Source organism: the organism of the source record quoted next, unplaced genomic scaffold (genome assembly GCF_019419815.1).
Source record: "Pyrus x bretschneideri cultivar Hongxiangsu unplaced genomic scaffold, Pyrus_bretschneideri_v1 Contig3, whole genome shotgun sequence".
NCBI classification, from domain to species: domain Eukaryota; kingdom Viridiplantae; phylum Streptophyta; class Magnoliopsida; order Rosales; family Rosaceae; genus Pyrus; species Pyrus x bretschneideri.
The window spans coordinates 12,516,655-12,544,103 of record NW_025999612.1 but is presented as its reverse complement, the minus strand read 5'-3'; the positions used below and the strand labels follow the sequence as shown (position 1 = coordinate 12,544,103).

At 35.7% G+C, this 27,449-nt stretch overlaps 2 protein-coding genes and 1 long non-coding RNA gene across 5 annotated transcripts; 1 reads left to right on the top strand and 2 right to left on the bottom strand.

Moving 5' to 3' along the window:
- Nucleotides 1–1,216: 1,216 nt before the first annotated feature.
- Nucleotides 1,217–2,846, top strand: LOC103939021. Of its 3 annotated transcripts, none has more exons than XR_007260251.1 (3): nucleotides 1,370–1,654; nucleotides 1,741–1,873; nucleotides 2,182–2,846. It is a non-coding gene; the product is annotated as an uncharacterized LOC103939021 (long non-coding RNA). The 3 variants fall into 3 exon arrangements; XR_007260250.1 differs by having other exon boundaries at nucleotides 1,371–1,654; nucleotides 2,209–2,846; XR_007260249.1 differs by having other exon boundaries at nucleotides 1,217–1,654; nucleotides 1,741–2,846.
- A 13,245-nt stretch (nucleotides 2,847–16,091) lies between these two features.
- Nucleotides 16,092–19,720, bottom strand: LOC103939014 (protein SAR DEFICIENT 1). Its single transcript, XM_009349069.3, has 7 exons — nucleotides 19,420–19,720; nucleotides 19,181–19,256; nucleotides 18,437–18,998; nucleotides 17,315–17,475; nucleotides 17,014–17,208; nucleotides 16,813–16,909; nucleotides 16,092–16,538 (listed from the first exon to the last, which is right to left on the bottom strand). The coding sequence occupies exons 1-7, from the start codon at nucleotides 19,506–19,508 to the stop codon at nucleotides 16,249–16,251; spliced, it is 1,470 nt and encodes a 489-aa protein (XP_009347344.2). The 5' UTR covers nucleotides 19,509–19,720; the 3' UTR covers nucleotides 16,092–16,248.
- Nucleotides 19,721–21,820: 2,100 nt separating this feature from the next.
- Nucleotides 21,821–25,315, bottom strand: LOC103939820 (glycosyltransferase BC10-like). Its single transcript, XM_009349934.3, has 2 exons — nucleotides 24,657–25,315; nucleotides 21,821–22,653 (listed from the first exon to the last, which is right to left on the bottom strand). The coding sequence occupies exons 1-2, from the start codon at nucleotides 25,245–25,247 to the stop codon at nucleotides 22,012–22,014; spliced, it is 1,233 nt and encodes a 410-aa protein (XP_009348209.2). The 5' UTR covers nucleotides 25,248–25,315; the 3' UTR covers nucleotides 21,821–22,011.
- Between the last annotated feature and the right edge of the window lie 2,134 nt (nucleotides 25,316–27,449).

Below are 27,449 nucleotides of genomic sequence, written 5' to 3'. Positions count from 1 at the left end.
TTACATGTATGACCACCGTTTTTTTTCCTAGAAAATGTGAAAAAGGTTGTTGTGCAGAAACTATTTTCTTTCATCTCAAATACGAACGCAAAACTAAAAGTCTTGGTCTCCCTTGTCAATTCAAGGGGTCCATTCGACACAAACAAACAACAAATTAAATATAAATAATCTAGCTTGCTTGTGTCGACATCCCATATATCGAACATTGAATTCTCTAATCTTTTGATTAAAGAATTCGCTATCCACAGGAGGACAAAAAAAATATCTTACCTCCCCCAAATATCGTTTTCTATAACTTCAAGAATAACAATAAGAGATCAAAATTTTAAACTAAATTAGTAAACTAAAAAAGTATATCAGTAAGAGAGTTTTCATAAAAAAAAGAGAGTTTTCATAAAAAGAGGTTTGAGTTAAATTTAATTTAATAAAAAAATCATGCTATAACTTTATTTAATGAAAACAAAAGATAAATTTTAATAAAAGACCTTTAACTTTTAATAAAGATGATAAAAGAACTTAAATTTTAATGAAAATAACACAATTTTAATATTTAAAAAAAAACACCTGACGAGCCTGGATGCGCGCGTCCATCACAAACACTATTTATGAAACAGTACTACATTGTTTATGAAATTTAACGGTATTATACTATTTATGAAACTGCAGTACTATACTATTTATGAAACTAAACGATATTACACTATTTATTGTCCATATTCATAACTAGTGCCTAGTTTTTGGTTCACTTTTGTAAATAGTGCGTAGTTATTGGGTTCTGTTTCATAAATAGTGTATAGTAATTGGTACAGTTTCATAAATAGTGTCTTATTTTTTTATCTAGTTTCATAAATAGTGCCTAGTTCTTGATCCGCTTTCATATATAATGCCTAGTTCTTGGTCATGTTTCATATATAGTGTCCAATTTTTTGTTCAGTTTCATAAATAGTGTATAGTAGTTGATACAGTTTCATAAATAATGTCTCTTTCTTGGTCCAATTTCATACATAGTGTCTATTTCTTGGTTCAGTGTTTTATATTGAACTCTTTCAATTTTTTATATTTTCTAATTAAACAAAGAACCAATTAGAACCGGAGGTAATTGAAAATTCATATGGTTCACAACTCAAAGTTTTTTTAGGAGTTTCTAATATTATGTTAATGAACTCCACAAGTTCTCTTTGTACCGTTTGGTACGTGGGACATGATGGAACACAATGGAACAAGGCGTTCCATTTCACGTTTGGTGCGCCAAAATCAATGGAACGCGCTGTTCCATGGAATGAATTTTGGCTAAATTTTCATTCCACCTCATCCCAACGACTTGTTCCACGTTCGTAGAACACAAAATTATAACATTTTAAGACAAAAATGCCCATTTCCCATTGTCCTTTCCTCAGATCTCAACCTCTCCCTCTCCTTGTTCTTCCTCCTTGCTTCCATTCGAGCCCTAGTTTTCCACGGTATCTCTCAATATTCAGAAAATGGGGAAGCCATCCAAAGGCAAGAAATCTGAGAAGTTGGGGAAGGGAAAGGTCACCCCCGTTCAAATCGCCTTTATCGTCGACCAATACCTTTGCGACAACAACTACTTGGTAACCCACTTTCTTTTCAGAACCGAAGCTTTGTCCTTATCGCCAAATTGCCGATTCGAGAGGTACCCACTTGGTTTTTCCCGATAATTTGTTCGAAATCAGTCTGAAGGATTTCTTGATGATTTAGGTTTGTTTCTGTTTTTTGTAGGCTTCGAAGAGTTTGTTGAGCATGATGCACACTTACAATGCCAGTGGAAGCCCAGTCTCTGTGCCTTCGGTTGTGGCTCTGAAGCCGATGCTTATGGCTACTCCATCTCACCCGCCTGATGGGTCCGCTGCAGGTATAATCCTAAGCCTCCCCCTCTGTTTGTTTGCTTTGTGTTTGAAAAATTGCCTGAATGAATTGAGAAATCTTGTGAAAGTTGCATGTTTAGTGAGATTATATGACTTGAACTCGTAGACTATACATTTATTTGCCTTAACTAGTTATTTGAACCATTGACGGCTACAATGTACAATTGCAGGTAATAGTCTTATTGTTTTTGTTTGTGTTTGAAAAATTTGTTGCATTCATTGAGAATATAGTGAAAGTTGCATGTGACTTTTGAGAGGCTTTAACTATCTGACTGTTTCTGGGAATGACTATTAGGCTGACATGGTACTGGAATTCCTGCAGAAGATTTCTAATCGTGTTAACAACTCAACAATTTAAGAGCTGTTGTATCAGTAGATAACACATGGTGCACTGCTATTTTATTGGCTTGAAAGATAGGAATTGTATTCTTTAGCATTACACAGTGGGTTTAGTATGGATGTTGAAGTGATTGATGTCGAATGAATGGTGCATCATGGAATGGCGGAGAAATGATTGGCTTCAATCATTATACAATGCTCGCGCTCAATAGGCACCTGTGTATTTCCGAGATTCCTTTTTTGCTGCTATATCTCCCAATCAAGAGTACGATGGCTTCTTTTTTGAAGGCTATGTGAATCAACAGACCATATTACCATTGTTCTTTAGGCAATATGAAAGAGCTTTCGAGAACTGGTTTGAAAGAGAAATAGAAGCAGACTTTCTGATTGTGATTTGTGTAGTTTTTTTGTTTTATTATTACTTACCAATGCTTTTTGCTTTTCATTTTATAGGTCTCCATGTATGTTGTTGCAACACATTAGGTCTGTTGGGATTGTAGGGATATAAGTTAGTTGGTTAGTAGCTTATGAGTGAAGCAAAGAATACTTGTATAAATAACAAAAACCTCTCTCTCTTTGTAATTCATTCATTGTTCAAGGAATACAATATTTAGTCATTCACTTTCTCTCTCTAAATTCTTTGCCATTGTTTTTTGTTTTGCTTCTTTTGCAATCTCCAAAAACTAATCATGGTATTGTTATGTGTTCAAATATGAACAAGTTCAAAAAAAAAAAAAAAAATGTCTCGTCCCGTCCCATGCATAAACATTGTACCAAACAATAGACAGAACATGGGTAAATTAGTCATTTAATCTTTTGATTCCGTTCTGTCCAACGCGTACCAAACGCAAAACGGAACAACTGTCCTGTTCCATCTTGTGTGTACCAAACATAACACGAAACCCCTATTCCGTCCCGTCTTGTCCCATTTTCTTCCGTCCCGTCCCATCTACGTACCAAACGGTACCTCTAAGAATGCTATTTTGTTTTCTTCCAAAAAAACCCCTTCTCGACAAGTGTTTTTTTTATGAATCCCCTTTCTCCTGCCATCAATCACTCCACATAAATATTTTTTTTAAAAAGGTGTGGCAGACATTTTAGGAAGTCTCAACGAAAAGCTTATACTACTGTTCATTGTAACAAAAAATCACATTTTTACACTAAAAAGTCAATCCTTGTACTATTCACTTTATCCTTTACATTGTCCTTATCGTTAAAACTCAAAGTTTTCAAATTCTTTTCATTAGTTTTACTTACATTTTAAATGGATAAGAAAACTCCATGGAAGCAAATACATAAGCTGGGAAAAAGAACCAGCACACCAAACCAAACAAAATCTGGGAAAAAACGTTGTGCAATTGCACGCGTAGTTAGGTTTTTTATGTTTTTATTATTAAATAAAGTTATAGGATGATATTTTTTGTTAAAATTTAAAGTTTTAAAAATATTTTTATTTTTATTTTTTTTAAATAAGCATGTTAATCAATACTGAAAATAATCTGATTATTAACATCTACAGTTTTTAATTTATAAAATTTAATTTAAAACTTTGATTTTTTAAGCATTACCCTAACAATATTACACTTATTCCTTTTTAATGATTTTCAGCGAAGAGTTTTCATGTAGCGATGTTGTTTGATTTTTTTTTTCCGCCCGAATGCTCTCCACGTGTTGATCATCGCTTCAGCTTCTCTTTGTCATTCCCCATTTTTCCGATCATCGTCGAAGGGCTCTGTTTCGACTCCTTCTCGACTTTTCCTCTGACTCTCCTTCACTTTCCAGTCTTCTCTCATCTCTCACTCTTTCACATGCTTTCCTTCTCTACTGAAGAAGCCTTCCATCCATTTCGATCTCTCCCATAAACCCTTATGTTGCCAAAGCTTGCCTTCTCTTGCTCTCTGATCTCGACTTCTCTCTCTCACTTTCCTGCTGAAAAAGACCAACCTAGTAGAAATTTTTCCAATTCACTCTTCAAAAACTATAAATCACAACGGTCAAACTCCAAAAAAAAAAAAAAAAAAAAATCGAATTCGAAAAGCCATTTGGTTTTCCTTGTTGGGGTTTTCAATTGCCATGTTTTAATTTAAATTTGTTTATCTGCGATTTGCTTCCTATAAAAATAGAACCATTTCCTGTACTTTCGGGATAATTCTTTTATCCCGTTTCTTCTGCATTTAATTTGCTTAGGAAAATTTGTTTTGGAACCGAAAGTGTATGTCTCTTAATATGATTAAATTTTGTTAACATGGTCTCTAGATTTTTCATAGTCGAATTATTATGGTGTTAATTTCTGCCGATGCCTTTCTTTTTGTACATCTCCCAATTATATGTAAATTCAATGAATTGTGAAATTTTTGGTGTAGTGTATTCAATGAATTGGCCAAACGGATTGATAATTAACAATGGTAATAGTTGATTTCACTTTGGAAAACTGTTGCTGGTCAAAGAGAGGTCACAATGTGTCATTTTGTATGAACTATATGTGAATAGTGATGGATTGTAAGGTGATTGAGATTTGTGCAGGTGATTACTATAAATACAAATGAATGGTGCACACAAATTACTAAAACTTCAAGCAAAAATAACAGACCCAGATACCAATTCATTTCAATTCCCAACCACCTTGATCCGTTCCAGCTTTTTCTCTTCCTTGGTATGCATTATTCCTCACTCTCTCTCTGCTTTTTTTTTTTTCCTTTTTTTTACCGTTTATTTATTTCTAGGATGTTGGAACCTGAATTCCAAAATTATTGTGATGTTGGAACCAAAATTTGGGATGCATGTAAACTGAAAGTCTTGTATATTTAGATGATTTTATATACATGATTGGGACAAAACTGGAAAGACCTATTGTGAAATAGATAATGTCACCACTGTCCTCAAGCTAAAAGCTTGGTCTCTTTTCCATCAATTAATCTAATTTCTTTGACTTCTAAAGCGTTAAGTCATGTTTATGACATATCCCTTTCATTTTTCTTAGAAAATTCATCTTTGCCGTGACAGTCCCTACTTATTGGCTTCACTAGGCTTTATATTTTTTACCAATGATTGTGGAAAACATGATATGATAGATACTGCAATGAGAAAAGATGGCATATATGTGGTTGATGTCATTTTATAAACAGCATGCAGTTTGATTTTGTGAAATTAGTGTCATTTCAGGTCGAGAATAATATGATCATTGAATCTGTTGTCAAGACATACTATAGTAAGGATCTTGCAATCATGAATTTGGTTGAAATGACTATTAGTAATGATTGAAGTGTTTAATCCTTTTGATTGCGGAACGTTTAATATTAAAAACTGTTTAGTAATTATTATTGAGATATAAAGTGAATAATGAAGGCAAGCGAATTGAGGTGTTTCTAATTTGTATCAGTTGAATCTCTAAAAAATTAGTGTTTGTTTTCACAATTTTTGATATTTTTTACTATTTTAGGCCGCACATGAAGTGTAATGTGGTATGCATGCTAGGTAGAATTTAAAAGTAAACTAGGACCTCCTGAGATTGCAGGTGTTAACTTAGTTCTTAGACTGTTTGTGTATCAAGGTTATAGGTGTAATCATCCTCAATTAAATTCTCTAAACCCTACTGTTGAATTCATTCTTCTGTTTGTTTCATTATATGATATGGGAGGGCATAACCTTTTTTTTTTTTTTAACTTCTTTAAGGTTTTCTGGACCCCTTACTTTTGAACGTGCAAGTCGTCATGAAAAAAATCAAGATTATGAAACGTTGAGGTAGCATTTGGTACGCAGACGGGACGGGACGGGACGGGACGGAACGGGACTGGACGGGACGGAACAGATGTTCTGTGTTATGTTTGGTACGCGCAGGACGAAACAAGACGGTTGTTCCGTCTTGCGTTTGGTAGTACATGGACGGAACGGAACCAAAAGATTAAAATGACTAAAATACCCATGTTCCGCTGTTGTTTGGTACAATTTTATGGGCGGAACGGGACATAACTCTTCTTTTTTTTTTTTTTTTAAATAAGTTGTTCAAATTTGAACACTATTATCCATTATTTGTTTTTCTTGGTCCAAATTTTAATAGGTATATGTTGTGTTTCACATGCAAACCCTTTTAAAATTTGTAATTTTTCCCGTTTTCTACACCTCCATTCGAATTTTCACCACAAACCCATCAAATTTTATTGTGCAAATTGCAAAACCCACACCCCAATTCAATTTTTAGTCCCTAATTTTGGTCCTTTCAATTGTGGGTTGTTGTTCAGGGAGTTTAGGTTCTACAAACATTAGAATTGACCTTGTTTAGAAGGACACCCCTCTAAATATTCCCCATTGCAGGAACAAGGCAAACCACATAAAAGCACATGACAAATGTTGAAAAATATATAAGTTTAATGATCATGCATATCGTAAACATTTTAGGGTTTAAACATTTAGAACTTAAACAAAGAAAATGAAATATGCATAACTTAAACATGAAATATCTGAAATCAAACATTCGTCCTGACTTAAAAAACAAATAATGTCTTGCTAAAGTAATAATGAAAACACTTAGAAGTTGATAAAGTTCCCCATACTAAAACCACAAATACTAAAATCTCAAAGGCTCTCCATAAACACTTTAATGAAATCTGGCTTCTGTGAGTCATCCAAGGTGGTCCAAATACCCATCAGATCGGTATCTTTCACTAACTTCATTGAAATTCTTAACACCTGATCGTATGGGAGACCCATGGCCTGAAGCTTTTCCTTAGAATTAAAACGAAGATTTTCCTTGTGGAGGAAAGGTATAAAAGTGAGGCAAGTTGATGGCCTAAGTAAATGTTTTGATAATCGTGTATCGCCAGAGATATTACCAAATAATTCTATCATTGTCCTACCGCCGTTAGTATTCATTCTTTAAAGATTGGAAATCTTAGTTAGTCTTGATTTCTTAGTAATATTTCGCGGAAGATCATCTGAGGGATAATTATTGTTCGGTCCCTATTAGCACTAATATCTTCAAGCATACTTGTGTTCATGTTGGATCTTTAGTAGGAAGATCGACTGTCGACGAAGTCTTTTTGAAAGTAGATCTTAAGCAAGGTTTTTCTAGCATTGAGATTTTTCAATCAATGCTATTCCCAGATTTTTGCTTTTGTAGTTGTACTTATTAAATGGGTGAGAATAGGCTTGCGAATGTAAGTTGTCGTATCCTGGGAGTTGTAGAAATCCGAAAAGCAATAATCAAATCCTCCTAGGATCAATGAACTACTTCGCTTGAGTCGAATAAATTAGGATCGTGGAAGCTTAGAAATAAGCTTTGTAATAGGACGGTAAACTCATGATTGTTGTTTTTACCCTATCACTTATCTATGTAAACGAAAACCCTTTGACTAACCACCTCTCGATCACTTCCATAGGTAGACATTAAAATCGAAATGCGGGATGATATCTCACTGTTAGATTGTTATGAGTGTCGAGGAAACTGTGAAGACCTTTTAGTTCGTGTCGTAGAGTTGGTTAGTAGTACTGTAAATTCGAGGACGTATACTTTTGGCGTCATATCCCAAAAATCTTACCGCGGATACCACCACATTGTTAAGTTGGTATGGCAACATGACGGAGTATTGCTTTTATTTTTCACGATTAGAATCGTTTGAAACGAACCATCTTATTCATTGACCTAAAGTCAACAGTCATCACCTTATTTCGAAGGCTAGATGACACTTCTCGGTGGAGATTTTGATGATGCATAGTGATTGTCGATTGATGTGACAAGTCAATTCGGATTCAGACTTTCTTAGTATGTTAACGCTTATGTTTCTCGGTGGTAGAACTGCTAAAGATGAACCATCATACTTATGACCTAGAATTAACAATTTCTAATTTTATTGGAATATTGATTGTGACTTTTATGTAGAAAAGTGTGCCCAAATCTTCATTGATCTTAGAACTTTTTATTACGTTTACTTTTTGGAACAAGCTAAGTTCTGTCAGAGGCAATAGTAGAATTAGATTAGCATCTATGAGTGCACGATCGTGTATCTACTCTCGCACAGTCCCTGCATGTCCTATTCTATTTAGTTGGGAAATATGAGTATTGATGTAGAGTTACCTGTAATCTATCAAGAAATGGTTCAAATAATTTTAATCATTTTGTATGAATGGAGTTAGGAAGTATCTTTTTATATGCGCAGTTCGAGATACGTGGTATATGTAAAAAAGAATGTGAAATTCATTAATCATGATGCTAAACCAATGATACGCTTATATGATGTTCCAATTGGTGGTTGTTTACTTAAGTAGAAAACAATATTCTTCTTGCTCTAAAAATTGAAGTATTGGCAATAGTTATTTCCTGAAAATGGGTGTTGAAATTTCAACAACAAGACACTTGTTAAGACCACTAAGATAGAAGTGAGATGTAGTCAACCTCTTCGGGGGATGTGATCTAGAAATTCTCTTTGTGACGTGATCAAATGTGGAAGTAGGAAAGAGATAAAATCGAGGCTCCCGTTGATGTGTTCTAAATGAATCATCACCCTAGATGCACCCCGCTTTTGATTAATGTTGTGGGGATATTGAGGATATAGAGTTCAAACTTTCTTGGGCAACTACAATTTTCTAATTGCGTCCAGAGGACGATGACTTCTTGAGAAAACTACTCCTAGACTTCTATACAAATTCAACAAATAGAAACCTGACAAGATTATCATCTTGGTGTATTTATATTTCATCGTGTTACATGTTTCACTTCCAAGCCTTTGGAAGTCGTTATGAAGGTTTTGAGTATTAGAAGTTGTTCATTATTGCATTTCTATCCCTAGATTAACGATTAGTTGAAATGAGTTACTCAGACCTTTGTAGACGAGTTACATCTTGTTTGTCCCACCAGTAGCATGGTTGCAGTATATCCTTATATCCATTCTAGTCACTTGTAACTACGGTTACAATTTCGAGTTAACTATGGTATCATTGGAGTTGATATATGGAGATTTCACGCATAGCGCATATTTAATGGATGCATACTTTTGTTAGAATTATGGGTAACTAAGGTTACATTCCTGTTTAGGAGTATGGTATTCTTCGAAATATAATACAAATATTGTATGTGCAGCTTGTGATTTACAGTAGATTATTGTGAACAAATATTTGATTGAGATTGTGATGTAGAAAATTTATGTTATTGACGATGTTGCCTTAGAAGGTAGTGAATGAGTACGATCGAGGCTGGTATGTGTACTTCCCATTGAGGGGCAAGATGGTAATATTACACCCTTGGGAATCGTTACTTGCTTATCAAGACAACAGCGAATTGTCGGTTTTGTGGGGTGCATACCGTAATATTAATAACTTATTCGTTGGGTTGTTAATCAAGTAAACAACAGTAGATTATTCTACGTTAATATTTGTATTTACTTATTTAATTCGTTAATGGTTGTTTGGGCTTAACCCAAAAATATTATATGCTTAATTTCGAAGTGCATTACGCTTTGAATACGTTTTTGAGAGGATAGTAGGAATTTGGAAGCATGAAAGAAAAGTCACTACACTCTGATCATGACGGAATGTCATCTTCTTTTATGTAGTTGCTATAACTTGATGTCTTCCTCATGTATGTATTTACATACATATCTCTTTAAATTTGAGTATTCTACATTGGAATGATGATTTTAAATTTCGAGGACGAAATTTTCTTAAGGTGGGTAGATTGTAACAACCCGTTCCAAATTTTACGTTTTTATTTTATTTTAAAAGCATGAATTTACGAAATTGCCCTAGAGGCAAGGACTTTGACTTCCGTTGACCATCGACTTGAGAGATGTGGGACTTATTCTTTTAGCATATCCTCGTAGTACTCATTGGTACGAACGTATAGGCGAAAGCTGTTTGCGAGTCCGGATTATAACGGTATAGTTACGGACGTTCGAAATTGGTTATTCAATGTTAGGGTTTATTTAAATTAAATCCCCACTTTGTGGGGGAAGCCCAATCAGAAATGGAGAAGAAGAAGAAGAAAAAAAAAAAAAAGGAGGAAAGCTTCTCGTGTACCCATACCCGCACCACCGCGAGTCCATCTTCCAAGGCCGATTCCGGCCAACTCCGGTGGAGTTTTTCGATGCCACCACCACCATCTTGAAGCTCTCATTCCTCTCTACAAAACCCACCCAAGAACCACCTTGATTAACCATGAGATGTGGAGGTTTGAGGCCACGAAAGTTGACGAAAATCAATGGTGCTCCGGCCACCCTTTTCGATTTTCCGGCAAATCGGCAAAGCGATGGCCGATACCACCACTTGGACTTTGTAGCCCATCATCCCAGGAGCAAAACCCAACCAACCTTGACCCCGTTGGACCACCGTAGACGACGAATCGACGTCGGGAAGTTTTAGGCACCCGCCGGCTTCGTGGGAAAAATTGACCATCTTCCGTCCACTTTTGGACTTTGTGGAAGGTATGAAAGTTGCTCCACTTACTGAGATCTTCATTTCTGTGAAGTTTGAGAATTTTTGGAAATAGTTGGATTTTCCGGCGAGCCGGGGCGGCCTACCGCCACCCGCGGCGGCGCGTGGCCAGTGGGCCGCCAATGCTATTTTTAGGCTATGTTAAATGTCTTGAATTTAGTTTTTTCATTTGAATGACGTAGGTTGATAGTTGGAACCTAAATTCATTACGATACGTTACTTGATAAAAACGTGAATCGATGATCCGACCGTTGGATCGTCACCAAAATTTGATACATTATAATACGTAATATTTAAAGATCATAGGAATCTATGGATTGGGAATCCGACTTACAGATCTTCCTGAATTGGATTTGTAAGTTAGTAAAATAAATGTTCACGGCCACTTGTTTTAGGCAATTGGCGAAGATCTGACCGTTGGATCGTAATGAAATCTTAATATGTTATTCTAGAAACATATTGTGGATCGTGGGGAGTAGCGGATTAGAAATCTGATATGCGGATCTTCCGGGTCAAGTTATACAGGGTTATAAATCCTATCGTCGATCTTTGATCGACGGTTGACTTGTGGTCAATGGGTCTCAAACTATTTTAGAATGTCGTTGAGGTTGTATTTTATATGAATTACATATTCTACGGATAAGAGTTCTGAGATGTGATTTGATAATTGGTCACAGGGACCAATCATTTAGGACGCCTCGATGCGTGCGCTAGAGAATCATAGCATGGACTCCAGGTGAGTGCATCTTTTCCTTTTTATCGTACATATTATTGAGAGTTCTATCGACACCTTTAAATTGATTAGGCATATTACTTTCATATATAATTATTGTGAATGCTTGAAGTACTATGTGAACTACGAATGGCTTGATCCCTGTTTAAGGTACGTAGGCAGTCTAACGAGACGTTAGATGCAGCCATAAAATATTTGAGACAAAAGCCTTGCTTGGGAAATTGAGTAATGCGAAGGAAATTGGTTAAGGCAAGTTTTAGTTTTATGAATTAGTTAGTTAAATTAGTGTTAATTGGGTTGTCATGAATAATTATCCTTGAAAATAAGTAGTTTGGGAGTAAGGCGTTATTGATTGTACACTTCACACTATATTGTTTATAATTGAAAATGCTACGACATGGTTGAGTAGTAGATTGCATCATGATATATCCATATGTATATTACTTGCATATAATTATTGGGAATGCTTTCAAGTGCAAAGGTAAACTCAGGACATCCAGGTAAGTTCAGGTGAGTTTATGGTACTAGTTGAATCGATTGCGTTATAGCATGACTACAGTTATGAGTTAGGCAACTTCGATACGGTCGTACTGGTTGCCATGAGTTGCACATGTTATTTTGAGATGCATTGAGAGCTCATAAACCTGCACCTCGGTGTTAGTGCTCCCGCCCGTGGCCAGGGCACAGTCCTGTCGTACAGACCACTTTAGGTGGTTCCGACTCGTAGGTGACCCGCGATTATTCGCTCAGTCTTCACGTGATCGTAGCACTTGACCGTATTTATTTACACCCAGTCCTGTCGTACAGACCACTTTAGGTGGTTCCGACTCGTGTGCAGGTATACTTATTGAGCTATTGGCTAGCCAGGATTGACGAGATATGGATAAGTCGTACAGGTCACTATAGGTGACTCCGACTTATATGCTAGCCAGGATTGATGAGATATGGATAAGTCGTACAGGTCATTATAGGTGACTCCGACTTATATGCTAGCCAGGATTGATGAGATACGGATAAGTTGTACATGTCATTTTAGCTGACTCTGACTGATATATCACTTTGTATTGATTTAGTTCATTTGGCCTACTTATTAATGTATGGTGGATGTGATGGCAAACCGTGGTTTTGGTCATTTCCGAGTATGGTTTGGATATATGTATATATGTTGTAGTGTCTTATGGAAAACGATACGGGTTTTACATTTAGGGGCATTACTTTTTTAGAGGTAATAACTTTGGGAAGCTTGATTTTATTGCTTACTCACACCTTCTGTTTGGTGCCCTCCAGGTTTTAGCTGCTGAGTTTGTATTGACAAGAATCTATGGCGAATCTTAGTATTGATGGATATTTTTGAGGGTATGATTCTTACCCACATTACTGTACCTTACTTATGCTCTGACATCGCGTGTGAAATGGGTTCGCTCCCACTCGTAGCGCACTCTGGTATTTGGACACTTTTAGATTCAAATTTATTCACTTTTTATGCACTATCACATTTTATGGCTTCGTCACCTTCCAGGTGTTGGCCAGCACAGCTCGATTCAGGGTCCAAGTAGACTTTCTGGGTCGGGGTGTGTCAGTTACTCCAATTTTTAAGTAAACAATTATCTTCCCCTTTCTACTTTGAAAAAAATAGAATTCTCTTTAGACATTTAAATTTGTTTCATTCATGATGAGGTTGTGTATAAATTGCATTGGTTGCGTAACTCAATTTTTGACTAACATTGTTTTTGAATATTGTAGTTGTATAATTTTTCATATAATTTTTAACCATGTAGCAACGTGCGGGTACAAATTCTAGTTGATGTCTTTAGCTTTTCAAAAGTGGGAGCTATGTAAAACTTCCATAGAGTTCACATTACTTTGTAATGAGAAAAAGACACTAAACAAGTTTCACACGAAGAATCAATTATAATATGACAAGTGAAATTAACGAGGGTTTTTTTTCTCTTTTCCAATAGTTCTTAAAGTATTTTTACGTTAAAAAGTTATTATTTTTAGATTTTTCAATGCACATCACAAGTACACATTTAAATTATACATCTGAACATAAACATTAAATTATTTAACTTCGTTGGAATCTAATGGCTTTTATTCTTGTCTAACTTTAATTTTACTTTTGATGTTCATTAGAGAAAATTTAGTGTATTTAATTTCTAATTTACAAAAAGGTTAAACTGTATTTTTTTTCACTTATTATTACTTTTTGGACAGATAAAGCTAAAAGATAGCCCAAAACACAACGGGGCACTACATAAGGAGCAGCCAAAAAGTGATTGCAAAAGTGGGAAGTAACGGTCCATAGCTCAACTCAACGGGATAAAGGGATAAACGATAAAGTTAGTTGGTTAAATTATTAGTTGTTTGGAGAAAAGGAGATCGGTGGAAATAGAACCCCGAATCATAATTTTAATCTAGTCGGTTGTTCGTTTTGGGTAATAATTTCAAGCACATCTTTACATTTAGGACCTTTAAATATAATAAAATGGATGAGAGTCAAAGAACAATGTTGATGGTATGAATTTTACATTGGGAAACAAATGAATTTTGTATGTGCTTATAAGTAAAGCTACTCCCCATATTACAAATTGAGTTTATGGTGGAACTTCAATGTTTTCATGGTACCACCGACAACCTCCCACAAGTCTTGACCTTGAACTTCAATGTTTTCATGGTGGAACTTCAATGTTTTCAATGCAGGCAACAGATCTTCTTTCCCACTTCTCCTTCGGCTAACTCTCTGAACTCTTTAAACTTTGAGAATGTGTCAGATTTTTCTTTCATAAAGAAGACCCACACATACCTTGAGAAGCCTCGAGCCACCAACCGAGCCTTGTACCTTTCAACTGAACCATCAGGATGACGCTTTATCTTGTACACCCATTTGCAGGATATGGGTTTCACATCCCTTGGCTTTGGCACCAAATCCCAAGTCTGATTCTGCTTAAGCGCAGTGATTTCTTCTTCCATAGCTCTTATCCATTCAGAACTCTGTGATGCTTCTTTAAACACCTCAGGTTCTTTTGGTGCTCCATCAGTTATGGCAGCATTATCATATTTAGGATTTGGCTTTCGTACTCTTGTTGACCTTCTTAGTTGTGATTGTGGAGTTGATACTTCTACTCTACTAAGTCTAACTTCTTGTGGTTGTTGGTACACACCTGTTTGCCAAGGACTTTTAGGTACTTCTTGGTCGACATCGTCTCCAGTAAGCAAATCTTCAGGCTCATCTGGACTTGATTGGATTTGGGCAGCTTGGTCTCCCAGTTTCCCTTGCAACGTATCTTCAAACTCTTTTGGGTCAGGTGACGCCTCATTTTCTGAGCACCAACAAGATGATGCTTCTGCGTCCCATTCTTCCTCCACAGCTAGAGACGCAACGACATCCCAATCATCTTCAATTTTCTTCTCTGAGTTGGCGACGTTACTTTCTGCAGGCCTTTTGAACCAGCAATCCTTCGCCATGTGGCCATTCTTTCCACAATTGTAACACTTGCCCTCAAATCTTTTATTATTCTGGGACTGACCACGGTTGCCGTGATACTTCGGAGCTCCCCCTGGCCGAGAACTCCCTCCTCCTTGATGACCTTTTTCCTTGTCACCATTTCTTTTAGATCCACCACCAGCACGCTGCTTAAAGCTGCCTTTACTTTTGGTGTAGAGCGCTTCCTCTTCACTCTTCAGTGAGACTCCTCCAATTTGCTTGGCCATAGCTTATTGACTTGCAAGCAAATTTTCAAACTCAACAAGCGATGGTTGTGTCGGCCATCCTTGTATAGCGGCAATGAACCCTCGATATTCGGGTCTCAAACCATGGATAATTATTCTCTTCATCCTGGTTTCCCCAATAGGAGCTGTTGGATCTAATTCTGAAATTTCGCGGCATATTGACTTCACCTTGTGAAAGTACTGGGCAATCGTCATGTCGCGTTGTACCATCGATAGCAGCTCATTCTCGAGAAGTTGCAATTTTGTATCGTTCCTCTTCGAAAAGAGTGTAACAAAAGTGTCCCATGCTTCCTTTGGTGTTTTAGCATCCCAAATGTGCTCCAACATTTCTTCTTCTATTGTGGTCTTTAAAGCAAACATTGATTTGCCTGCTTTAATTTTCCACTTCCGCAAGACGCCGTTAGCATTTTCTGCTGCCGGTTGTGTAGCTTCACTACCACCAACAACGTCCCACAAGTCTTGACCTTGAAGGTAAGACTCTATACACGTTGCCCACGTGTTATAGTTTTGATTGTTGAGCTTCTTGATTCCTCCAACAACTTGAAGATCACCCATCGTATCGGCAAGACTTTGACTACACCGAACAAGCTTGAGTGACTACCGTGCAGAGTAATACACTACTCTCGACACAAAGAAGCTCCCTCTCAAGGTTTGTGATGACCCCAGCAATAATCTCAAGAAATTTTTTTCTGATGTGGAAGATCAGTCAAAACTGCAACCACAGAGCATACTCGGAATTTCAAGAGACTTTACAACCAATGCTCTACCAAGAACGATCCCTGACCGACTTCGCTCTAGATACCAATTGTTGAATAAGAAGAGTATCCAAGATAACTCTAATGATCCCAAGAAGAAGAAAATAGAGCACACTCTTAAAGAAAGCTCACAAAACAAACTAATTAGCAAAGTTTTTCTTATTTAGCTCTAGGCTTTGTTTTTCCTTGGATGATATACAATGCTTGGGGACTTGGGTATTTATAGCAAACCAAATGAAAGCTACACCACACACTTACTTCACCTACAACATCCACCTACTTCACCTACAACCTCCACTTACTTCACCAACCTCACACACTTAATTCACCTACAAATGACATTGATTCTCAACCAACCCTTCATGAACTCCCATTAGATAGCTAGTCAAAGGCCTTGAGACGTTAGATCGCCATCTGACGAGGAGTCGGAGATGCTACACTTGATACTTTCCAGCAGTGGGCTGAATAGATACGGTGGTGTATTTATCTGCCAAGTATTCTCACTAGTACCAGTAGTGGTAGCAGTGCACTCAAAGTCGATGCTGCTTGGTTGGTATCCGACATTGACAGATTTATGATGATGATCGGCTGCGCCCAGGTGTCCATTTTGTTGATCGAATGCTCTCACCATTGCATGAGGATGATGGTTCGGATATTGCTCCACTACATGATCACCTGTTAATTAAACATTGAACCCTATTGGTATCATGAAATATAGAGCATATATATATTGTATATTATCAGCTCCTTAATTGATGTATAGTTGAATGCAATTAGTAGGATGGTGCGAGTGTTTTAAGGAATAATTTGACGTAAAGCGTATGTAAGTGGTTTTTTAAGTTGGTCAATGCGGTTGAAACTATCCAACCATAGAGTATGTTACGGGCAAAGAGATTCTGAAGATAAAGTGTATTCAATTAGAATTTAGTTTTCAAAAACATTACTTTACCTTGTGTCAATAAAGCAGTCTCATTCAACACTCCATCAACCACTTCCAACGAATTCCAGTTTACATAGGCTTCCCTTGCTAAATTCTCAATGTAGGTCTGCAAAGTTTAAGAGAAAATTGAAGAACACAAGTTAGGTTTAATAATAATATTTTTTTAAAAAGCACAATGGCAATTGATTGATTAAATGAATTAGTTCATACCCTATTGATATTGCTGAGGTCTCGAATGGGGAAATTTTGGCCATTAACCACAGCCCTCAACACTTGACATATAGGATTTAGGAAAATCAAGAAATGAGAACCGCGTAATATGAACATTTTGTTACTCATCACACAGGTTCTAGCGTGCTTTACTGTCACTTCCCACATTTTTTCTGACATTCCAACTCCTAAAATCTGGTTTAAAAACAGCATTTGGAATAAATTGATATTAATTAGCCAGTTATTTAGCATAAGCATTAAGTTTATAAATAATTGTATGTATGAAAGTATTTATATGTACCCTTCTTAGCTTTGACCGGTCAACAACAAACAACTTCAAGAAGTCTTGTACTGTGTGAATTTTCTCTGAGGCTAGCTTCTTGTGAAAAGCTCCATCCTTCCCAATCTTCTCCAGGCGCCAAACTTCATCTTCCAACATTGGTGGGTGATGCTTCTTGTACACTTCACATCAAAACTTACTTAGTTATATGTTGACATGGGAAAATTGATAATACTATGCGACAATGTGATTGTGACACTTAAAAAAAAAATTCCTCTAACTTAAAACGTACAAAATTGACTCAACTACTATTTCATAACTGGATTTTTTGCTTCATTTTGCATTTCAACAATTATAAACATTAGTAAAAAGACAAATTAAGTATCAAAGTAAATCTCTATTATTCGTTTAACATGCATGAACATTGACTTGACTTGAACATTCATGATTGGTTCACTTCCAATACCATTGACCAGAAGACACTCAAATCCGTTGACCCAGAGTCATGCAGGCCAGACAAGTATTTTTTTAAACCAAATTGGACAAAAAAAATATTAATTTAATTCGAGCCATAGGCTGATCATGAACACGATCACTTCTTCTAAAACTAATGAATATGCCAAATTCAGACTCAAATATTTACTTGAGAAAAAGCAAAATATTTATAAGATGATCAAATATTTCTAAAACTAATGGTGTTATCGCTAGGTATGAACATGATCTTTCCTCGCAAATCCTTGAGAAAAAGCAAAATATTTATAAGATGATCAAAGTATGTAACAAGTGAATGTTATTGCTTTGTGCTTGTATGGGTTGACTCCACTTAAAGATGAGCACCTCTATAAAATGAAAGAATAAGCCTTGGAATCGATGTTCATTTAAATTTACAATACTCTTCAGGTGATTAGGTGAAACAATAAATGCGGTGACGCAACAATTTTTCTCCTCTAAAAAACTTATGTGACATACAGATTCATGTATGTAAAAGGCTAGAAACTATGAATTTGTTTTACAAAAAGATCGGTTCACAATAACAATATTAGTTAATAATAAGTAGTAACAATGATTTGGTAATGATCATGAAAAAGTTCTAGCGGTTTATGAGAAGAAAGAAAGTATGAAGATCATGCATATAATACTTACATTCTCCGCGATGATCTTTAACAACGAAAGCATCGGTCATGGCCTCACGGATCCTGGCACCTTGATAGCCTGTGCCTGGAGCCACTCTTGCTCCAAGCCTAAACTTTCTGCTCCTAATCCAGCTCGAATTATCTGTAAACTCGATCTCCCCAACCGTAGCAAACCCATCTCTCGCCGTCACGTTTACTTCGCCCGTGAGCAATGGCCTCTTGCCGGTTCTCTCCCTCAAGACGTTGTTGTCAAATTCTTCGTTGGTCCAATTGGCGCGGTCTCCGGTGGGGAAGTCCCCATCGAGAACAACGATTTCGACTTTGATTGGATTGGGAAGATTAATTGGCACCATTTGATTAGCTCCACTACTTTTGTCCACGACCAAGATTTTAATTGGGTTGTTGTCTTCATCGGATATCTTGCTTGCTGTGAAGATTGGGAGTGAGAGGCTCTTAGCGAAGACAAGTTGTAAGCTGGATTGTTCTAAGGTTTTGATTCTCAGTGAAGGTTGCCTTGTCAATGAGCGCAGTGATGAGCACCGTCTTAGAACATGGTCCACCTCTTCACTCACCTGAAAAAATTCAATTTAATTATAGATTGTTTTAATTAAGAAAATGTTAATATAATTAAAGAAAATTGATGTTTCACTATAAAACTGATTGACAAAACGGTAATATAAAACATTGCTACATAATATATCATTAAGCAGGATTTGCAAGAGAAAATATGTATATATAGCTAGGGTTTACGTACCACTCTTCTAAGCAAAGGCTCTAGGGATGCGAAAAGGTTTTGCATGGAGTTCACCAAAACCACTTCCCCGATTACACTGTCAAGAATCAAAAGCAGTTCAAAAATATTTATGATGAGAAAACATTTTATTCCATTTCTAGATTTGCATAAAATAAAAGATAAAGAATATAACAACGAAAGAAGAAAGCAAAGTATTTGCATGTATATATAGAGTTGATAATTAAGGTTAGGGGACCTACGAAGCAAAAGAAGGCCTAGGTCTTTTCCGGTTGTCATCTGGCTGATCTTGGTCGGATTCTGCATCATTAAAAAACCTTTTGGCGGCCATTTCTCCAAAATATATAACTCCAAAGAATTACACCGAAAGAGAGAGAGAGACAGAGTGATTGATGAAGATGATTAGTATTGAGGGTGATTGACGAAGATGATTAGTATTGAGGGTTTAGGGATTGTCATGCAGCCATGGCTAGCTTTATATATATACAAGGTAAATATATACATAAAGAATGAGGAACATTTGATGGGTTAGTAAACTAAATTAAATAATATAACAAAATGAAGTTTCGTGGAATGGCAAAGGGAAGCAGCTAGGTAGGAGAGAAACAAGGTGACCTAGGTTTAGCCACGCATGACGATCGACTTTGACGTCAACTTCTATAATTTGCTTCATATTAAAACCAACCCCTTCTGTCTGTCGTTATTTGGTATCGGTCTTCTTTATCTGGTCCTACTCATCACAAAGTCTCACGGTTAAGATGCATGCATCGTGATGGAAGGGTTCACCGTCAAACCATATCAACCATCAGATTTACGTGTTAGAAAATCTCTACGATTGGAAATTTTAATTAGGTTGTTAGAGAATTAATCAACAATGTAAATCGATATCAAACTAGTTTAAACGCTGCTCATTTACGTGCACGTGTAACGTCATTTAGCAAATAAAGAGACAAATGAATATGATCACTAGAACTTTGGCACCATATCAAACAATTACCAAACCTCAAACACTTCAGTTCTCAAAAAATTGACTTACAATATATATCAAATTAACATTGCATTTATGCGATAACATATATGTCTATATCACGGCACAAATTTAAAAATAACTTATATGTGGAAATATTCGGGTCCCAGATACCGTGTACTACAAGTACATCAATGTTACTTGTGGTCAATAACTACATTTCTCAGAAGGTTCTAATTCATTTCTATGCAGGGCCTCTAAATTGTAATGATTTGATTAATTAACGACTATACCATAAACTTATAACTACAAGCACAATAAAGGAAAGAGACACGTATTGCTCCTTTGCCAGTTAGAGGGAGCTTTATCTCTGCTTAGTTAGGTGACCAAAGTTTCAGAGCTTTTGGATGTTGAGAGTGAATCTACATCAGGGAATTAAGTGATTTTTTATGCACCTATAATAAATTAAGTTTGTTGAACAAAACAATTAAATAAGTTAATTTTTATATTGTCAATTGATTTTATAGTGAAACTCTAACTTCTCTCATGCTTTCATAGTACGCGATCACATGTGTTGAGCCCAACAGTATGTGAGGATGTGAAGGTAAACAAATCACACATTGGTGAAAGGAAAAATCTTGCAATGTCTAATAAGAGGTTGGGTAACTCCTCATATTGCCAATTAGTTTTCTCGTGGAACTTCAGTTTTCTTCAAGGCATTAGAGCAAGTTAGCCCATGTATGAAGCCGAACGGTCACACATACTCTATATCACTCAATTCGTGCCGTCCACGTGTTTGGTTTGAAAATTCATCATACTTAAGGATACATGTGAGGATGTGAAGGTAAAAGATTCTCATATTGATGGAAAAAAAAAAACCTAATTGATTTTATAATAGAACATCAAATTTCTTTATAATCCATCTGCTCTCACATCACTCAATATGTATTGTGTACATATTAGACTTATATGATCTCACACAAGCTTTAAACTCTGATTTGTCTGTCGTGGAACATGAATTCTTACATACAACAAGCCAAGAATATCCCAACACGAAATGTCGGAGGAAAGTTTGCTGAAAGAACCAAGCTAATTCCTCACCGTAAGTACTGCGTTTGACTCTGATAAAAAAAAGAAAGGAAAAAGGTACTGAGTTTGACTGAATATACAATACTTTTTCTCTTTTCTTTACGATTGAATATTTACATTATTCAGTAGCCCTTCATAATTATGTAGAATCTTCACCACATGATTTGGGCTTCATCTACTTATTTTTGTAATTTGCCAGCTTAAGCAACCCAACTCGTATTTCACGTGCAGACTGGGCCTGTCAGGGTCTGTCAAGTTTTGAACAGAATCCGCGTTGAGCCACATGCGAGGAGGGCTTGGTAAATATGTCCTCGACTACGTTCGTGGATAATGCTAAATAGATAACGTTGTTCCTACCCTACTCTATTAGATATTGTTATTAAGGGCTTATTAACTTTTAACGCTTCATCTAGGACTTCAATTACTCAATTTTACAAGATTGATTTTAACACATATCATTTTATCATTGCCTTAAAAAGTCATATCCTGAAGAGTATCAGTAAGTTTCTCTTTATTTGGAGAGTTGTGCGATATATGTTTAAATCAGGCTATTAAGTAGTTTACGGTATAGAAAACAAAAAAACGGATGTCACAAATATCACACTATCACAATTATCTTGAAAAATTAACTTATACACTTTCAATTATCCCAACAAGTAAAGGAAAAAAAACCCGCAAAAAGAACTCCAAAGCTAATGACAAAAACAACCATAAGCCTTTTTAGTTTACTAATAAATGAATGATGAGCAAAGAAAAAAAAACATCTAAACCCTAAAAATCAATTGAATTTCATGATCTTTGGAGCAAACCTCAGCAGCCTATCCAAAGAGTTTGGCAAGAACTTCCTTGCAAACAAATAGCAAATATTGGTTCGCTTCCCATTGTACTCACACTTGCTTCCATGTCTCAGCTTCTTCAAGAAATCAATCGTTACATCTGTTCTCATAAACTTAGATGGATGGGGCCCACCCTTGGACCAGTCAACCCAAGTCAACGTCCTGTTAGAATTCTTCTTCCAAAACTTGATGCTTACATATGTGGGCAAGTAGTGCTCATCGGAGTAGCATGAGGGGGTGCAATACTTTGTGAACACAGGGAAGTACTTTTCATCGGAAACCACCTCGGTTGCGATCTCACGGTCCACTTCGAACCACTGTGAGCCCTTCCGCCACTGGTCGAGAGTGATTTGAGGTCTCATTTTGTGCCTGTACCGTTCGCGACCGACTGGGCCGGGAAGATCGTAGGCCTCCACGAATATTTGGTTTGAGTCCATGAGATAACTGTAGACTACATTGAAGTTAAATAGTGGTATGCATGACTCTGAGAGGAGCACGAAACGTTGGTTGGAGAAGTCAAGCAAAGCATTGGCTAATAGGCGACGCTCTGCTTTCACCATGTTAGGTTCACCCCATGTCACATTCTGCACGCATTAACAATTGGAGTTAGTAGTCGATCATTATTAAACTAAACAAAATGTTCTTTGTTACAATTTGTCGTGCTACATTATTAAATTCTTATGCACATAACTGATAGAAATTGACAGTCTGATACTTAACATGTTCGACATTCAACACTAGAAAGTCGCTAATACCAATTGAAAGCATGGTCATAACCAAATATGTTCGACATTCGATATTGGGAAAAAAATATGAAATGTTATGCTAATATGTTACGTTTGTTAAAAGGGACTGGCTACCCTAGCTAAGTTGGCTCTTTCTGGAATTTGATATGTGCCACTTTGCCATATACTTACTTTTTGTTACTTGCTAACTACATAAAGAAAGAAACTAATGGCCACTTTTGCTTACTTTCTTCACTTTGATACGATGAGCATGCATGAGAAAGAGACAAACAATACGAAAGGAATTTGGAAATTAAGGTCTTCTAGGGAGTTACAAAAAGAGTAGAATCCAAGCAATGCATATGCAACAAAATTGAGTCCACCACTCAATCCATATGCCAAATTTATTAATATTTTTATGAAATGTAAAAATTAGAAGAAAATTAATTAAGGGAAATTAAAATGTAAATTAACAGACTTTGGAAAAATATGTGGTGTGTGACATTTTGGTACCTATAAAGTACTCATGTGTAAGGATTATTTTGACCAAAAAAATAAATCACCCACCAAATAATTTCCCAAAATTCATTTGTTATTTGTTCATGCCTCCACGACTTCAAAACTCATTTGTTTACCCATGTTCTTATGTCTAATTTTTTCTCAACACATGTAACAGTAATGCCAATTATTATAAGAATGAAAAGATCTGCTTAGACTCCATACTATATGTTATAAAGTGAATTAAGTTTTGAAATTTATATATTATGGAACTTAGGTATTATACATCTCATTCCATAAACATAATGTATGGAAAAGAATGCCAACTATCGATATTATAACTCAGTTCCTTGAAAAAATATAAGTAACTTCTGAAGAAAAGGTTGAGTAATTAAGAGAAGCTTGCTTTTTATGGACAAACCTGCCAGAATGCAGAATCACACAAATACATAGGCTCATAAACAAATGATGATTTGGTCTTCCAAAGACTTGTTATGCAGAATGAATATTTAAGTAATGCAACAACACTACAGACCAAAAAGATAGAATTGAAAAGGAAACATGGGCATGAAGTTCTCCACTGTATGAGGCGTGTTATGAGGCAAGGCTGATGGCTTTTCCATATACAGATAATGGCCTCAAAATCTCAAGTAAAATCAATTCGAGTTTACAAGTTCTCCCAAAGGTGGTGTCTAAAAATGGCGAACTAATGAATATGAAAAGAATTAATTAATTAGAATCTACTGTAAAATATAAATATAAAAATTTAGAAAATTAAAATAGTTTTGCAAAACTTCACTGAAATAGGAAAAAGAAGGAAAAAAACAACTACTTTCTTGTACAACTTTGATTGCGGAGAAAATTCGAATATCTGAATTAAAGCAATATTGTGTAGTACTCCTGTCTAATGACTTTTTATGCTTCATATGTAGCTTATAAACAAGAGGTTTCAAATATAGACCTAATTATAAATAATTCATTGTACGACTTAACTCAAACAATTCCGCTTCAAGGTAGAATATCATTGTAACAAAAAAAAAAGAACATATTGCGTACATACAAATTAATGAAGCTAGCATAACGCATTGACTCCCTACCATCAGTTAACCAGAACATCCAGACGTTGGCTTTGAAAGTTTACATCATTTAAATTATATTTTTTAACGAATCAAAAGTAAAGTTCTAAATATTGGTGTGGCGTAATTCAATTTGCTATATATGTATTCACGCAAAGTCAGCATTGCTTAGAACTACTACAAGTTAATCACATATCTTTCCACTTTTTTCTGTAAATTAGATAAAAACACTTGTAACTTGATCAAAATTAATCAAGAGAAATTAGGATTGTAATATGATAAACTGACCTTACTCGGGACCCTCCTGCCATAAAAAACCGAGTTTTCAGGCATGGTGTCATTGAAACCCGGATTGGCATGAACATATATGGAGTACAACCCTTCATGCCCTTTGAAGAACATTTCCCAAAGAGGAGCCAATGCCAGCCGCCCTCTCGTCAAAAACATGAATGCAACTTTCGGAGTCCGTTTAAACGGCAAACCCCGCCGCCGCGGCACCAACGAAGCTCTCCACAGCAGCTCATCGTCGTCCATTTCATGCAAGATATTCGGCGACTTTGTATATTCTTTCAACCCTATTGGTGGTGCCGGGCCGGCAGCCGAGGTTTTGGCTTTTGTTTGATTTGTTGGGATGTTGAGAGATTGTGGTGGTGGAGAAGAAGATGGTGGATTATTTGTTGACAAATGAGAGTATTTGTTTTGTGTTGAATAAAGTTGGAAGGGAAAATCTTTGAGGTAGATGTTGAGGGAAGCGCCTAGGGCTACACCGAAAGCAAAGATTAGAAAATTTGAGATGATTTTATGGAGGTGGATTTGGGCATTGAAGAAGTGCTTTGGAAAGGAAGATGGTGGGTGGTGTTGCTGCTGCGTAGTCTTCATTTTTTTGGGAGAGAGTTTTGGAAAATGATAAGTGTTTTGATTGATTGGTTTTTGAAATTATACAAACGAAAAATGTGGTAACCTTAAAGAGGGAGAAAGAGAGGAGGAGGAGGCATTTAAATCTAATTTGCAAGCTTCAAAGAACTATTGGGGCTGCTCTCTCTCTCTCTCTCTTTAAAAGATTCTTAAATTGAAGAGATTTTACTAACTTAAAATTTTAAATTTTCTACCACTTACATAACAACACGTGATATATTATTCGTGTTCCCGTCACAACTAAAAATTTCTTCTTAAATTGATCTCGTCACACTAGTTTTTTTTTTTATTTGTTAACATGAAAGATCATAGAGCATTAAATTAACCTAAAAATGAAATTACAAGTAAGATTAACAAGGACCGTCATCATTAATTAGCAATAAATCTTAATTCCTAAGTACATAGAAAGTGGGTTTTAGTGTTCTAAGTATATAGAAAATTTTCTCAGAAGGTTTACATAAAAGACGGTATAAAACGAGGAAATTAAAACATGAGTTGGGTTTTATTTTTCCTTAAGAACAATGAGTTGGGCTAAAAATAACGAAGTTGTATAGTTGGTCGTGGGGAAGACAACGAATGTAAAAGAGGGGGATTGTATGAGAAATATGGATTCCTTGAATAGTGTAAGAAATTAAGTCTTAATTAGGATATAAATCTGATTAAACAAGGAAGATTTTTGGTGGCAAATTACCATATATATTATAAGGATAGTGTTATTCATACACTATTTTTTATCTCTCACACAACTTTGTTAAATTTAGTTCATAAATATTCTTCAATTTATTCGATCCTACGGCCAAAATTTAAGAGTAGTCTGTGAAAAGTAAAAATGAGTGTGTGGATAACATTACCCTATTATAATCTATGATGGGAAAGAACTGTTTTCCAAATAGACGCTCAATGATTTAATAAATTTGTATCTATTACCGTTGAAACGAATGATTAAAAAATTAAGAATGATACTTGGAGAAATTTTTCATTGTAACCGAATACGAGTGGTACACCACGTATTTTTATATAAGTGGTGAACTTTTTTTATATTTAAGTTATTAACTTTTTAGCACACATATCCCACCATTTGTATAATGACACATGATGTACCACTCCGTGTTCCGATCAAACTGAAAAATCTCTCTATACTTGCCCTCTCCAATATTATATTTAGATTATTATAACAAAATAGAAAGTGATGAAGCCAAATAAAATATAGGGTCCAAGAACAATGAATTTTGCAAATGGCTTCTTAGTCACAAAACGCCTGCAATTTCCTTTCTTTTTTATGCTTGAACTTTTTGCCCCATGTTTGTCCTCCTAATCAGATAACCAAAAAACAAAGTGTAACGGTACATGTATAGCTTGATACGCTGCTGTATTATTAATTTCTCTCCTCACATGACTTATTACCTAGGAAGACAGAACAGCATAATACAAATATGCAATGACAACTCTAAACTCTAAAGTGTCTCTGTCGAAGAATAATCACTTGTGTTTCTCTGTCGAAGAATAATCACTTCTATACATCTAAATATTATAAGGGTCAGTGCTACTTAATACTACAATCTAGTAGTATTTTTCTGCACTTATAAAAGATGTTTTAAGTTCGATTATCGCTAAATGAGAATTTGAATCACATTATTATGACTGGTCCAGTTTGATGATTTACCCCTCCTTACCTCTTTAGTGTAGATATATAATATCATTTGTTAAAAAGAAAAGAAAAAAAAACATTTTATACTGCAACATCCATATATTATTGGGGTGGAATTCATTGAACCATTCAATTATTTTCGCACTCTAAATAGGTTGTAAACTTGCAACAACACGTATATAAGAGTGGGCTAGCTTTGGCATGGTGCAGTTGTGACATTTTGAACTTTACGCGTGGGCTAATCTACTCGAATAATATGAAAAAAGTTGAAGTTCCACCATAAAATCAATTGGCAATATAGTAAGTAGCTCAACCTCTTATACAGCCCTTACAAAGTTACTCATTTCATGGATGTGAGACTCTTTTACTTTCACATTCTCATTTTCAATGCTCATTCATTAACCTTTAAAATAAAAACGCTCATTTTAATTTTTTTTTAATTATGCAAGATACATAAATACATATTAATTTATCAAATTTGTACAAAAGTAATATAAATTGAGTAATGTTATTTGGAT